The sequence below is a fragment of the Anguilla anguilla genome, chromosome 4, assembly GCF_013347855.1.
Source record: "Anguilla anguilla isolate fAngAng1 chromosome 4, fAngAng1.pri, whole genome shotgun sequence".
Lineage (NCBI taxonomy): Eukaryota > Metazoa > Chordata > Actinopteri > Anguilliformes > Anguillidae > Anguilla > Anguilla anguilla.
Genome location: NC_049204.1, coordinates 65,360,941 through 65,375,495, shown reverse-complemented (window position 1 = coordinate 65,375,495; position 14,555 = coordinate 65,360,941). Strand labels below are relative to the sequence as shown.

The following is a 14,555-nucleotide window of genomic DNA, read 5'->3' as shown; positions in this document are numbered from 1 at the left end:
AAAAAAAAACGTGCTCTCTCTCTCTCTCTCTCTCTTTCTAGGACATCTTTGAGGGTGGAGTTATTTTTTGTCTCTGCACAGTTTGCAGGACCCTTCACTTGTCAACAACCCCTCCCTCTGACATCGACCCCTATCCCCGTCCCAAATACCCCCACCCCCCACCCCATCCACCTCCTTGTCACTCTTCCTCTAATGAAACCTTTGGTGTCAGCGGAAAAAGACTTTCATAATATATAAAAAGAGGACACCAGTTACAGTGGCATCCTGTGGTACACATAGGGGCCCCAGGAAAAGCTAAGGGGCCATTTCTGAAAAGCTGGTTTTGAAAGCTGAAAAGTTTATTTTATCAGTGCTGATATCAGTGTGTTTTTAACTCAAAAGCCATACTCTTTCAGTAGTTTGATATAATGGAAAAACAGTACTGAACTAAGTTTTTATTTGATTCATTGATCATTGATTTTAGAGCAAGTCAAAGTACCTTTGTACCAAAGGTACCAAAGTGAGGTGCCTGGAGAGGATCGTAACTAAACCGAAACAGAAGACACTGTCACAGGCCGCGTTTTTGACCCAATAAACAAAGAGAGAAGCGCTAACGTTTGAGAAGCACTAACGTTTCGGAGCGCTAACGTTTCAGAAGCGCTAACATTTGAGAAGCGCTAATGTTTCGAAGCGCTAACGTTTCGGAGCGCTAACGTTTGAGAAGCGCTAACGTTTTGGAGCGCTAACGTTTCAGAAGCGCTAACATTTGAGAAGCGCTAATGTTTCGAAGCGCTAACGTTTCGGAGCACTAACGTTTCAGAGCGCTAACGTTTCGGAGCGCTAACATTTGAGAAGCGCTAACGTTTCGGAGCACTAACGTTTCAGAGCGCTAACGTTTCGGAGCGCTAACGTTTCGGAGCGCTAACATTTGAGAAGCGCTAACATTTGAGAAGCGCTAACGTTTGAGAAGCGCTAACGTTTTGGAGCGCTAACGTTTCAGAAGCGCTAACATTTGAGAAGCGCTAATGTTTCGAAGCGCTAACGTTTCGGAGCACTAACGTTTGAGAAGCGCTAACGTTTTGGAGCGCTAACGTTTCAGAAGCGCTAACATTTGAGAAGCGCTAATGTTTCGAAGCGCTAACGTTTCGGAGCACTAACGTTTCGGAGCGCTAACGTTTCGGAGCGCTAACATTTGAGAAGCGCTAACGTTTCGGAGCACTAACGTTTCAGAGCGCTAACGTTTCGGAGCGCTAACATTTGAGAAGCGCTAACGTTTGAGAAGCACTAACGTTTGAGAAGCACAAACGTTTCGGAGTGCTAACATTTCGAAGCGCTAACGTTTCGGGGCGGTAACATTTCGGTCGGCGCCCAGCGAAGGCCCGCCCCCGTTTTCAAACGATAACGGCGATGATGAAGCTGAAATGGCGCCCGCCGCCGGAGCCTGCTCTGCGGCTGAAGAGGGTATTTTGGAAAAGGCCGCGTCGCCCCGAGGCCATCCCCCCGGCGTTGTGACACCCCCGCTGATCGGCCCGGGAGGCGGGGGCCCTTTGAAGCTTCTCGGGTGTCAGGCGTCCCGTCCGGGAGGGAGCCGAATTCCTGCGGGGGCTCGGGTGGCGGGGGCCGATCTGCTGACGTAGAGAGAGCGCTGAGTGGCGTTGGGGATGGCGGGGCAGGCTCAGCTCTTAAAGCTTCGCCTCTGGGCTCTGTCACTCTGAACGAAGGACAGCGGGAGCAGCCGGGCGCACTGGCCTCGCTCTGTCAACACTCACCCGTCCTTTTCTGCTTTTACAATTTCAACCAGGACAAGTTCTCCATGAGAAATAAAGCATCGGATTCTTTTCGTTTATTACATTTTTCTTCAACCGCTTCAATTTCTTCACTTTGTGAATTTGGACTTTTTTTTGTTTTTGTTGCACAGTTTGCGGTATATTTCACGCTATTTTCGTCATTGTTGGTGGATTGGTGTCCCCTTGCTGGGAGATGAGCCGTGCAGGGGAATAATTCTGGCTGCTATTTTTTATTTTGAACAAGAAGAAGAAGAAGAAAGGACTCATGTTGATTTTCCTTCACCCAGCAACCAAATTTTGTCCAGGATTTTACCGAGCATTTTGCTGACTTCGAACGTCCCGTTGAGTATCTGAGTGCTCCAGTTCTCCTGCCCCCGGTGGGATGAGCTCCTCGCTGGTGAGCAAGCTCGCCAAGGTCTACGACTCGAGGACGCTGCAGCAGAAGCACGCTCCCGCCAAGCAGCCCGCCGACCCCGGGAAGCCGCCGGCCACTGCTGCCGCCGCCCGCGACGGCTCCAGCGCCATGGAGACGGGGATGGAGTCCCTGAGCGAGAAGATGGACCGGCTGATGAGTGTCCAGGAGACGGTCCTGGGCCGGCTGCAGGACATGTCCCAGGACGTGGAGGCCCTCAGGGGGGGCCGGGACGGGGATGGCGGCGGCGGCGGCGATGTGACCGGGTTGTGCCGGGAGATGAGCGCCATCATGTCCGCGGTGAACCAGCGGTCCGAGCAGCAGAGCAGCAAGCTGGAGGGCGTGGAGAGGCTGGTGGTGGGCATCCAGCAGGTCATCGGCTTCATCGGGGAGACGGTCAAGAGCTCCCGGCTCATGGAGCTGGTCTTCAACAGGCCGCCCGCCGCCCGCAAGGCGGAGAAACCCGCCAAACCCGCGGCCAAGGAGAAACCTGCCAAACCTGCTGCCAAAGAGAAACCGGCCAAACTCACGGCCAAGGAGAAACCTGCCAAACCTTCTGCCAAAGAGAAACCGGCCAAACTCACGGCCAAGGAGAAACCTGCCAAACTCACGGCTAAGGAGAAACCTGCCAAACTCACGGCCAAGGAGAAACCTGCCAAACCCGCGGCCAAGGAGAAACCTGCCAAACTCACGGCTAAGGAGAAACCTGCCAAACTCACGGCCAAGGAGAAACCTGCCAAACTCACGGCCAAGGAGAAACCTGCCAAACCTGCTGCCAAAGAGATACCAACCATATCAAGCATTAAGGACAAACCTGTCGAACCCATTGCGCAGGAGAAACCCGCCATGTTCGACGACAAGGGCAGAAAAGCGCACAAGAGGAAGTCACTCATCGACTTGGTGAGTCCCTGAGCTTTGACTGCTCAGGATCAGTGGATTTTTATTTATTTGGAGGTGGGGAGTGGGGGGTGTTCGTGTTTGCATTTGCAATGTTTTGATATAGGGTGAAACAGAAATACATCTGTCTGCGTGACGATGTTCCGGTCTGAAATAATTCTAAAACTGGCCGACCAGCGGTTCGATTCGAGCAGTGCAGTCCTGTCATGAGAGAGTTTACTCCTCTCTGTTCAGAAGAGATTCGCATTCTGTGTGTGTCGCTCCACGGAGTCAGAAACGTAGTGTGTTCAGCAGCTTCCCTGCACTTCGCTGGTGGCGTTGATGTAATAACGCGATGTGCAGAGCTCTCAGTGTTAGCATTCCCGTGCATTTCGCAACGGGATTAAATTTAAAAATCCAAACTGGAGCGAGAGGTGCGGGTGTGAAGACTCCCGTCAGGGGCGTTGAAGTTTCTATTTGGGGCAGGGAGGGCGCGACATGCTAAATGGGGAGGGTTGGGGGAGGAGGCCTGGTGCAGGCCGGTTGGGAGGTGGGGGGTTAGCGCAGGGTGGGGGGGGTGCACCTGGGGGTTTCCGTAGTAACAGCCAAACCTCGCTGTCCCGTGATTGCCTGGCTCAGGGGCTTCCCTGACCCCCTTTTTTTTTTTTATTGGCGTTTGATTTGGACGCCCTTCTCTTAGGCCTGATCATGCTCTGCTGACCCGCGCTGGACGGGCCAGCGCTCAGTCTGTCACACGCGTAAACTATCACACGTCAGCGGCCTTCGCTGGCGTGAGCCGTGAGCTGCATGCGACTACTGCCCTACGAAGGTTCAGGCAGCGCACGCGCTGTGAAGTGTTCAGTGTCGCTTTAACTCACACAGAGTCTGTGTGAATCCACCAGGGATTACATTTACCCTACCAGAGTAAAATGTACTCTACCAAGAGTTGATGTTACACTGATCATTTTATTCTCTTTCAATTTGAAATTGAAAAGTCTGTTGTATTTTATCTTAAATACTTGTTATTTATGTATTTATTTATTTATTTATTTGGGATTCTTGAATTGTATACATGGACTGTGAGTCTTTATTAACATTTTGTATTGGGGTGGGGTGGGGTGGGGCAGTTTGGGGGTAATGATGCATAACTCAGATGCATTAATATAAGATTCTAAACACATGGAATTGCCTTAACTAAGTGTAATGAATATCAAACCCAGCAAGTCCCCTGGAGACAACAATAGCAGACCCCTGCCCAGTGGCTATAGCAGTTTCTATAGCAGTGACACTATAGTAGTTACAATATAGTAGTGATACTATAGCAGTGATTCTACAGCAGTGACACTTATAGCAGTGACATTATGACAGTGTCATGTTACTCACTGAAGAGGTACTGCAAAGGTTCTCAGGTTCAGTGTTGCCGTGAATTGCTTTCTGTGCACCCATCACAGGCAGCCTGGGCCGTGGATTGTTTTCTGTGCACCAATCACAGGCAGCCTGGGCCATGGATTGTTTTCTGTGCACCAATCACAGGCAGCCTGGGCCGTGGATTGTTTTCTGTGCACCAATCACAGGCAGCCTGGGCCGTGGATTGTTTTCTGTGCACCAATCACAGGCAGCCTGGGCCGTGGAGTGCTTTCTGTGCAGTCTGGCCTGGCTTGTAGGTTTCTTGTTATGGCAAACTTCTGTGCAGCGGTATCTGCTGTTATAATACAGCATATTGAACTATGATGAAACACAATCAAAGATTCTGTATTGTTGTTGTGGAGCTGATTCATAAACAATGTCATCGGGGAGTGCAGTACAGGACTATCTATGTAGTGGGCGCAGTAAGGGAATAATATAATGGTATACAGAGAATGCCAGACAGTGGGACTAGCACCTGTGGTCTCCATTATTTATATAGCAACTTCAAAATGGTGCACCATTCTAGGCAGAGTGCTCTTCGGTTAACAATGTTGTAACCGTCAGGATCTTATTGAAGCGACATGCCAGCCCAGAGACTGGAGCTGTTGACCTGTAATATGAATGTATTTTGAGCCTCTCCCGAGCTGTTATTTTAGGGAAAGAGACAAAAAGACGCCTGGTCACTGGACGTATTAAGTGTTGAAAATTACAATTGGTCTTCTGGTGTGCTAATGTTGGAGATGACAACTGGTCACCAGGGTAAGACTGCCAATGTTGGCATAGCAACAGAAGACGCTTCTGTTGCCCCAGGGCATTGGTATAGGAGCTGAGGCTGTAATACAGGGACAAAAGGGGACGCCTGGTCACCCGATAATGTCCAAAACCGAAATCCGGAGTCTCTACGCTGGGTCTCTAATTTGGGGAAAGGTACAAAAGGAGACGCCTGGTCGCCTAGGGCGGGTCACTAGGTTTGGGGGTCGGAGACGAAGGACGCCTGGTAATCCCAGGGGCGGTAATTTTGGGACGGAGATGGAGAGGAGGAGCGGCTCTGCGGAGCGCTAAAGTAAGGTCGTGATAACGGGATTTCCGGTGGCCTGTGGTCGCTCTCCAGTGAGGTGTGAGAGTCCTGCCTCCTCAACAATGGCCTGCCTGGACCCCCCTGCTGAAAATACCCCTGTGACCCTCCCCCCCCCCCCCCCCCCCGAAAAGCTCTCTGACTGCGAGACTCTGGAGTCTGTGTTCTTCTGCTCTTCTGTCTTCACCAGAATAGGACTGAGAGTTACCAAGGACCAGAAGTCCAGTGTGCTATTTATGTACAGTCCTGTTATATCACAAGCACATCAAGATTTGTTTTTGTTTTTTGTGTGTCCTTATTGTGTGTGGCCAAACCCTGTTCACTTCACACAGACACACACACCCCCACACACACACATGCACACACACTGGTGTCCGGTGTGCTGGTGTATATTGGTGAAGGGCTGAAGTATTTTTAAACATTTATTTCCCCCGGGTTTGTTGTGTAGTGCTGTGTGTATTATTATTATTATTATTTTTACTCACTCATTCAGTTCCACTGACCCGCATCCGGACACGGCAAACCTTCCAAGAGCGCGACTGCGCTCGGTGGCAGCGGTTCAGAACGCATCGTAAGACGGCGATGACGCTGTAACGTTAGCCGATGTTGGCGGACCGTCAGTCGGCGTTTTGGCGGGCGGTCTTCGGTGTTGGCGGCGTCCTTGGGGCCCGAGCTTGGCGGCTCTTGCTGATTGGCTGTTCTGTGCCTCTCTCTCTCTCTCTCTCTTTCTCTTTCTCTTTCTCCAGCTCAGAGAGCAGAAGGGGAAGGACGTGAAGGAGAAGGCTCGCTCGGCCTTCAAGGGACTCAAGTCCCAGAAGAAGAAGAAGCCGCCAGATGCAGGTAAGCAGGTGACCCAGGTGGGACCCGGACGCTCTCCGGAACGTTCCCTCGGCCTCTCAGTGCAGTTTGGCACAGCGCTGAGAGTTCCGCTGAGCGCTCTGTTCTTTTTGGGCCCGCTCAGACACCGTCTCCCTGAGGAAGCAGGCCCTGCTGCTGGAGGAAGTGCAGAAGCTCAACCAGCAGAATGCGGAGCGCTCGGGCCGCCGGGACACCCCCGAGCCACAGGGGGGCACCGTCGCCACGGCGGGAGAGCAGACGGAGGTCGCCGCCGCCGCCGACCGGCTGGCCTTCATCCTGGGCACGCCGCGCGCGCCCGTGGCCGAGCCGGAGGACAGCGAGGAGGAGGAGGAAGAGGAGGAGGCGGAGGCCCAGGAGGAAGAGGAGGCGCAGGTCTTCAGCGAGCCTGAGGAGCAGACAGAAGATGGAGATCAGCTGAAGGACGATGAAGTCCCTGGGGCAGAGGAGGCAGAAGAGAAGGAGGAGGAGGAGGAGGAGGAGGAGGGGCAGAAGGAGGCAGAGGAGATCCCCGCAGATTCAGAGGTGACTGAGACAGAGGAAGTCCCCCCAGCCCCTGAGGACATGTCGAGTGAAATCAGCCCCAGTGTCCAAGAGAGGTACATACACACACACACACACACACACACACACACCCACAAATATACAGACACACACACACACACACACACATACACACACACACCTGCACACACACCCGCACACCACAAATACACGTACACACAGCACCCAGACAGCACACACACACACACAACTACGCACACACACATTTTATTTCATTTCCAGTTTCGTTTCCTCCAGCTGTGAGGACCCGGAGGTGGGCGCGGCCAGCAGCAAGCGGAGAGTGACCGAGGAGGACCTGCTGAAGGACGACTTGAAGAAGAGCCGGGTGGAGGAAGGGGGGGCCGAGGAAGAGGAGGGTGAGAGCGCCACCCAGCCCGAGGGTGGAGAGGAGGAGCCTGTGCCGGAGAAGAAGCAGGAGGAGGAGGAGGAGGAGGTCAGCGAGCCGCCAGCCGAAGAGTATGTCATTGGTGAGGATCGTTTTGGGCGGGGTCATTTTGCGAATGAGCGCTCTGAGCGGAGAGCTCGTGTTGTGTTTAACTATGACCTGACAGGCGTAAGGTTATAAAACATAATTGTTAAGGAACTTAACTGATTGGCTGATTTAATGATTGGGAGGACCTGGGTTTGGGGTGTGTTTTATGTATGTTGGTGAAAGGGTTTCATACTACTAATAATAATAATCATAATCATAATAATAATAATAATAAGTGTTGTACAACCCCACTGCTGTACATTTACGCCTGTCAGCTTGCATTCACAGGTCATGTGATGTTTTGGTTTTTGGCCATACGATCTGCATGCTGACTGGTAAACCAAGACTCATCTATTTCTCCCTCTACCTCTCTACCCTCCCTCCTCTCTCTCTCTCTCTCTCTCTCCCTCTCCTCTCTCTCTCCCCCTCCCTCCCTCCTTCCCTCCCTCCCTCTCTCCCTTCCTCCCTCCTCTCTCTCTCTCTCTCTCTCTCTCACTCTCCTTCTCCCTCTCTCTCTCTCTGTCTCTCTCTCTCCCTCTCCCCTCCCTCTCTCCCTCTCTCTCTCTCCCTCCTTCCCTCCCTCCTCCAGACTGCAGTCCTCCTCCTCTAGCCCCCTTTGAGCACCGGATAGTCGCGGCCAAACCGCACACCATCTCAAATTTCTACACCATCAACCGCGAGGAGATCCTGGGGGGGTGAGTGAGTGGTACTGAGAGTCCAGTCGGGCAGAGTTCACGGGGGTAGAACATGGGGGGGGGGGCACAGAGAGACGGGGACATGACTAAAACCTCCAACCTCAACCCACCCCCCCCTCCCCACCCCCACCCCTTGGTTCATAACTCCCAAGTCAGATCCCCTGTTTATTTATATGCCTGCCCCTCGCGTCATGTGACACCGGACCCCCCAGAACCAATCAAACGGCGCTAATCCGGGCCCGGCTCCTCTTTAATAAAATCAGAGGAATCCAGGGGCCGGTTTGGCGTATTTTAATCACTTCTGCCCCCCTCCCAAAGTGGCGCAGGGTAATTATGCGCTTGCCCGTCTGCACGCAACCCTGACGCAACCCAACGCTTTGAGCTCCACGGAACGGCAGGGGCATAATTTATGAAACCCATACCCATGACCTCTGATAATTCCCCCCGGCTCAGGGCCGCTCGACCAGCACACTGTCGACTGGAGAACGCTCGTAGCGGGGATAAGTCGGGGGGATTAAATGGGAACCAGCTGCTTATTATGCAACAAAGCAGAATACGCTGGCATGCAACATGCAATTAAAGGGCGCTGAATTCCTATTAGAAAATAAGTCTGCAGTTTATTGTTGAAAAGCCCAAAAAGACGGAGTACGCTTAGTCAGAGTTTGTTTTCCCTTTTCGATGGAGTTTGCTTTTTGATAAGCAGATCCGATTAATATTTAATTCTGTATATATTTTTTTTTTTCCCCCCCGCAGAGGTCGTTTCGGCCAAGTTCATAAATGTGTTGAAAATTCATCGGGGCTTACCCTAGCTGCCAAGATCATCAAGGCCCGGAGTCAGAAGGAGAAGGTGCGTATCCGCTGCGTACGCGGCTAAGATGGAGGCCTGTGTGCGACGGCCACGGCTCGTTCATAGCTCAAACCGTCCCTCTGCGGCAGGCCTGCCCAACCCTGTTCCTGGAGATCTGCTGTCCTGTAGGCTTTCATTTCAACCCTAATTTGGCACAACCTGATTCTGCCAATTAGCAGCTCTACGAGATCTACTTAACAACTTTCTCATCCGGTGTACTCAACTTCTAGTCGGCGAGTAAGCTGTTTTGGACACGGCCTAGCTGTTGACTGAGGTGTGCTTGGTTAGGGTTGCAGTGAAAACCTACAGGACGGTAGATCTCTAGCTGTTGACTGAGGTGTGCTTGGTTAGGGTTGGAGTGAAAACCTACCGGAAGAGGACTTGGGCAGCCCTGCTCTGCAGCAGAAACCCAATGTGTTTAGACAACATCAGCATCAGTAAATAATCACGCCCCAGGCGTGCTACGCGCACAAATCACACCCGCGTGGGACGGGCTCTCCTTCCGCCCCAGTGACACGCCCCTCTCTCTGGCCCCTCCTCCAGGAGGTGGTGAGGAACGAGATCCAGGTCATGAACCAGCTGGACCACGCCAACCTGATCCAGCTGTACGCCGCCTACGAGTCCCGACATGACATCATCCTGGTCATGGAGTAGTGAGTGTGTTCGCTCGCCTCGTCTGTGATGGGGGGGGGGGGGGGGGGGGGGGGGGGGGGGGCTGTTTGGGGTCTGAATGCAAGGGAAAGCTAAGAGGCGTGTCCATCCGTGGAACTTGGGCCCACCTGGGACAGGTGAAGGGGCACCTGGCCCAGGTGTGTTCCAAATCGGGAACGCCGTTAGCATGGGAACGTCGTTAGCGTGGGAACGCTGTTAGCATGGGAACACCGTTAGCATGGGAACGTCGCTAGCGTGGGAACGTCGCTAGCATGGGAACACCGTTAGCATGGGAACGTCGCTAGCGTGGGAACGCCGTTAGCATGGGAACGTCGCTAGCGTGAGAACGTCGTTAGCGTGGGAACGTTGTTAGCATGGGAACGTCGCTAGCGCGGCTGTCTCCTCTCTGTGGCTGCAGTGTGGACGGAGGCGAGCTCTTCGACAGGATCATTGACGAGAACTACAACCTCACCGAGCTGGACACCGTCCTCTTCATCCGGCAGATCACCGAGGGTCTGCAGTACATGCACCAGATGTACATCCTGCACCTGGACCTGAAGGTGCGGCACACACTTCCTCTGTCCCTTTCTCTCTCATCCATCTCTCTCTCTCTCTGGCTCTCTCCTTTTGCTTCTCTCCCTTCTCTACATCTCTGTCTCTCACTTATTTATTTCTCACTCCGCTGATCATTTGCTCTGTCTTCGAATGCCTCTCTCTCTCTCTTTCGCTCTCTCTGCTTTAATTTTCATACCAGCACTGACCCTTTACAAACAGTAGTGTAGTTGAAACATTTTTTATTGTGGCCGAATAAAGCCACTTAGGACACTAATCATAAGCGTCTTGCTCTTTTCATTTTGTATTTCTGTGTCTTTGAGGGGTTTTACAACCTGTTATTTGATATATTTTCAAGCCTTCTGCTGCTCTTGGGGCTTTATTTCTCTGCTCTGTGAGTGCTGACCCCTGGTGGACAGAATTGCACATGGGATAAACAAGGATAGGTTCCTTGAGCTCTCCAGAGGAGATCTGTCTGGAGCGTTAGCTGTAATCAGGACGAGCCGCTGCGCTCAGAGTGTCCTGGATGAGCGCTGAGCGCTGGAGGCTACGCGGTTTGGGTCTCGCCTCGCTAACCGCTCGCGTTTCTCTCCCTCGCCCTCTCACCCTGCAGCCGGAGAACATCTTGTGCGTGAGCAGGTCGACGAACAAGATCAAGATCATCGACTTCGGCCTGGCCCGGAGGTGAGGGGACCTGCGCCGCGCCGCGCCTCGGGACGAAAGCTCGCTCAGGGGCCCGTCTCCGCTCCCCTGGGGAGGGAGAGAGCGCGGATTAGCCCCGCGGCATGTTCACGCCGAGGCGAAACTCCCGGACGCTGACCGCCCCCGAGACGAGATAAACCGGGGTTGTGAGATGGAGCCGGGCTATTTATAGATGTTGTTTAGCTCTGAGCAAGTGTTCAAAGTGGGAGTTGCGACTGGGCCATGCTTAATGTAAACAATCTGATTTGGTGCTTTCGGCAGTGGGCTCAGTGCTGTACGGTCACTCTGAGCCCCCCCTTGCCCACCTGTGCCCCCCCCCCCCCCGCCCACCGCAGGTACAAGCCCAGGGAGAAGCTGAGGGTGAATTTCGGCACGCCCGAGTTCTTGGCTCCGGAGGTCATCAACTACGAATTCGTCTCATTCCCCACAGACATGTGGAGCCTGGGAGTCATTACCTACATGCTGTGAGTGACAGAGCACACACACACACACACACACTCACACACACACACACACACACACACACACACAGAGCACACACACACACGCACACACTCGCACACACACACACAGAGCACATACACACACACACACACACACACACGCACACACACACACACACACACACACTCGCACACACACAACACACACACACACACACCCCCCCACCCCCGTCTCACTCGCTCCGCCCCCCCTCAGGCTCAGCGGCCTGTCGCCCTTCCTCGGTGAGGATGACAACGAGACCCTGAACAGCATCCTGGCCTGCCAGTGGAGCTTCGAGGAGGAGGAGTTCGCCGACATCTCAGAGGAGGCAAAGGACTTCATCACCAGGCTCCTGGTCAAGAGCAAGAGGTGAAGCAGCGACCCCGCGCCTCGCTGGGACAGCGACAGCGTTCGAAACGGACGGGGAGACTGACGCAGCTCCACTAACTCCAGCTGATGACAACTCCATGTAGATAATGTGTGTGTGTGTGTGTGTGTGTGTGTGTGTGTAATCCCACAGTTGGAGGATGAGCGCCACAGAGTCACTGAAACACCCCTGGCTGTCCGACCGCAGGCTTCACTACCGGCTTCACCAGAAGGTACCGTGTTTACTGAACCGAACCGGACCGGACCAAACCAGACCGAACTGAACTGAACCTAACTGAACCAAACCGGCCCGGCCCGGACGCAGCTCTCTCTATTCTCTCAGTGACCTGCTCCCCCACCCCACCCTCACTTAGACGTCTCTCTCTCTCCGTCTCTTTCAGGGAAACAAGTGCCACTCTACACACGCCCCCCCTCCTGAGAGCTAGGCAGGTAGGCACTGGGCCCACGCAGGGGAGGGAGGCCCTGAACACTGATCTTTAATCTGTTTTATCTGTCGGTTAATTTTTAATACTCAATTAATATCCCCCCCCCCCCCACAAAAACAATGTTAAAATTAATTTTACTTTTTTAAAACCATAACAGCGTACTTTAAGGTAATTTACATGAAAATTCATGGGAACATACTGATGTCTTATGAGGGCATTTTGGTTAAATTAAATGCATTCAATACCGTGGGGTTTCTCAAGTTTACTCTGTGTTGCCTTTTTCTTCCAGAAGGGGGCGCCAAACTCAACAGCTCTTTCAGAGGGCATCTGAACGAAGGTGCTTTGTGATGACACAGGCTGTGGCCAAACCGGACCAATGCTGCTGTCCCTGCATAATCACTGGGCTCACTGCTCTTTCTGTGTGTGTGTGTGTGTTTGTGGGTGTGTGTGCTTGAGTCAGTGCATGTCCAAGGGAGGGAATATCAATCAGCAAAAACATGAAATGTTTCCACCTTTATCCAACATAGTACAACCCCTGTTTCACCTGTCACTCTCACCACACACAATGCATAAATTTACTACATCCCATTCTTAAAAAATAATCATATATATATATATATATATATATATATATATATATATATATATATATACTACATTTTGGCACATCAGACAGAAACATATGAAGGCATTTTTAAAGCTAGTTTGAATTTGAGGAGATCCTATCATGCTAACTGAGTGAATAGTGTTATCAGTATCATTAACCTTTAGCTTTTGTGTGCATTTTGTTATTGGGGTGTGCTCTGTAGGAAAACCGTTAGGTTTTTACATTTGATATTTCACTCGCTCTCACTGGCCTAAGTAGACCGTCTGAGCCGTTATATCCGTTATTGTTTATTCCGCGTGCCAGTCACAGGGTCACCGCTTTGATTTACGATGACCTAGAGCGCCCTCTGGGGGCGCTTAGGTGAAGGTTCAGTGGATTTAATATAGCCTTGGATACAGTGTACTGTCAAAAAAAACCCCAACAACCAGCATCCGGTGTTGGTAAGTAGGGTGTCCGCACAATTCTGTAGTATTTCTGATTCATGCTTGTAGTTTATCTGCTCTTCATGGCTGTTCTCAAGTCACTCCTCTTTCGCACCCTTAGATTTAAGCATTCATCTTCTGCTGATTAAAGAAAAAAAAAAAAAAAAAACTTGAGAACATTAAATTGACAGAATTTAAAAAATATTTATTCTACATCATTATCTTTGAAAAGAAAGTTATCACAGATAATTTATTTTTATGAGCTCTCAAGAGATACTCCTGAAACGACTATATTCTCGTGTTATTTTTGTTTTGTGAAGTGATTGGGTGTAATCAGATATAATAAGCTTCAATGCGCACTTTATCATGTCTGAAGGATCACAATGCTATGAGAATAGCACTCTTTGCGAAAAACAGCCACCATTTGAATTTTTTAATGATATATATTATAGGCCTGAAATCCATTTCAGCCTGTCAATATATGAATAGTTTTGTATTTGTTTCTACTTAATATTATAACATTTTAAGTCTTACAAAAAACATTTTCTTCCTTTTTAATTAATTTTGTGATGGTAATACAAAATTGAATTGAAATTATATGAATTTCTATAAACTATCCATAATTTGACTGGAATTTAAACAGCCTTAGTTATCTTGTCTTATTTGTTGCTCATTGAAAATGCCAGAAGGCCTGTGCTTGGCTCCTTTTCATGTTTATGTTTTTACTTGCATTATTTATTTTTTTGGTAAATGTCTATAGTTGGAGAACTTTATTTTAAGTTTACCTGGCTACAGCTGGTGGCATTTGTTTGTTTAACAACAACATTTCATTTTGTGCAGTTTTGTGCATTTTACTGCAGTTTATATTAGTGTAGCTTTACACCTTTATCCTATGCAAGGTGCATAGCCTTTTTTGTTTATTTAAATTTTTAATACAAAACACTAATTCAAATAGTTGGATATTTTGCGGAAACATGCAGTGCTCTGCTTGAAGGTACAAAAGCAGTGCCCCACGAGGAAGCTAAGCCTGCAACCATTAGCGGCTCAGTTCCTAAAACACTGCTGCCACAGTGTAATTGGCAAAAAAATAAAAAATAAAAAAACGATTAAAATAAAGACAGAAATTAATTATCTTGATCACTAAGTATTACACTCCCCAAAATACCTGGAAAAATCCTGAATGAGATTTCAGTTTCTTTTTTAGAAGAGGCTTCAAGTGGGGAAAAAACATGTTCACAGAATTGTCATTAGGTGCCTGTGTTGTTACATGGATGCACCAGACCACGTCTCACATATAACATCTCACCAATAACACATTTAGAGAAAAAACCAGGACAGTGTAAAACCCAGAATGTCC

The 14,555-nt window shown here is 50.5% G+C and overlaps 1 protein-coding gene across 1 annotated transcript; it reads left to right on the top strand.

Annotated features, from left to right (window-relative positions):
* The first annotated feature begins 2,286 nt into the window (after nt 1-2,286).
* Nucleotides 2,287-12,792, top strand: mylk4b (myosin light chain kinase family, member 4b). Its single transcript, XM_035413174.1, has 14 exons — nt 2,287-3,078; nt 6,283-6,376; nt 6,498-6,990; nt 7,193-7,422; nt 8,017-8,122; nt 8,876-8,969; nt 9,513-9,622; nt 10,039-10,180; nt 10,786-10,856; nt 11,210-11,338; nt 11,574-11,726; nt 11,878-11,956; nt 12,125-12,173; nt 12,459-12,792. The coding sequence occupies exons 1-13, from the start codon at nt 2,290-2,292 to the stop codon at nt 12,167-12,169; spliced, it is 2,535 nt and encodes an 844-aa protein (XP_035269065.1). The 5' UTR covers nt 2,287-2,289; the 3' UTR covers nt 12,170-12,173; nt 12,459-12,792.
* Nucleotides 12,793-14,555: the final 1,763 nt, after the last annotated feature.

Coding starts and splice junctions, on each gene's coding strand:
- mylk4b (XM_035413174.1), top strand. CDS start 2,290: ATGGAGACGGGGATGGAGTCCCTGAGCGAGAAGATGGACCGGCTGATG. Junction 6,991..7,192: donor AGCCCCAGTGTCCAAGAGAG/GTACATACACAC, acceptor CGTTTCCTCCAG/CTGTGAGGACCCGGAGGTGG. Junction 9,623..10,038: donor ATCATCCTGGTCATGGAGTA/GTGAGTGTGTTC, acceptor CTGTGGCTGCAG/TGTGGACGGAGGCGAGCTCT.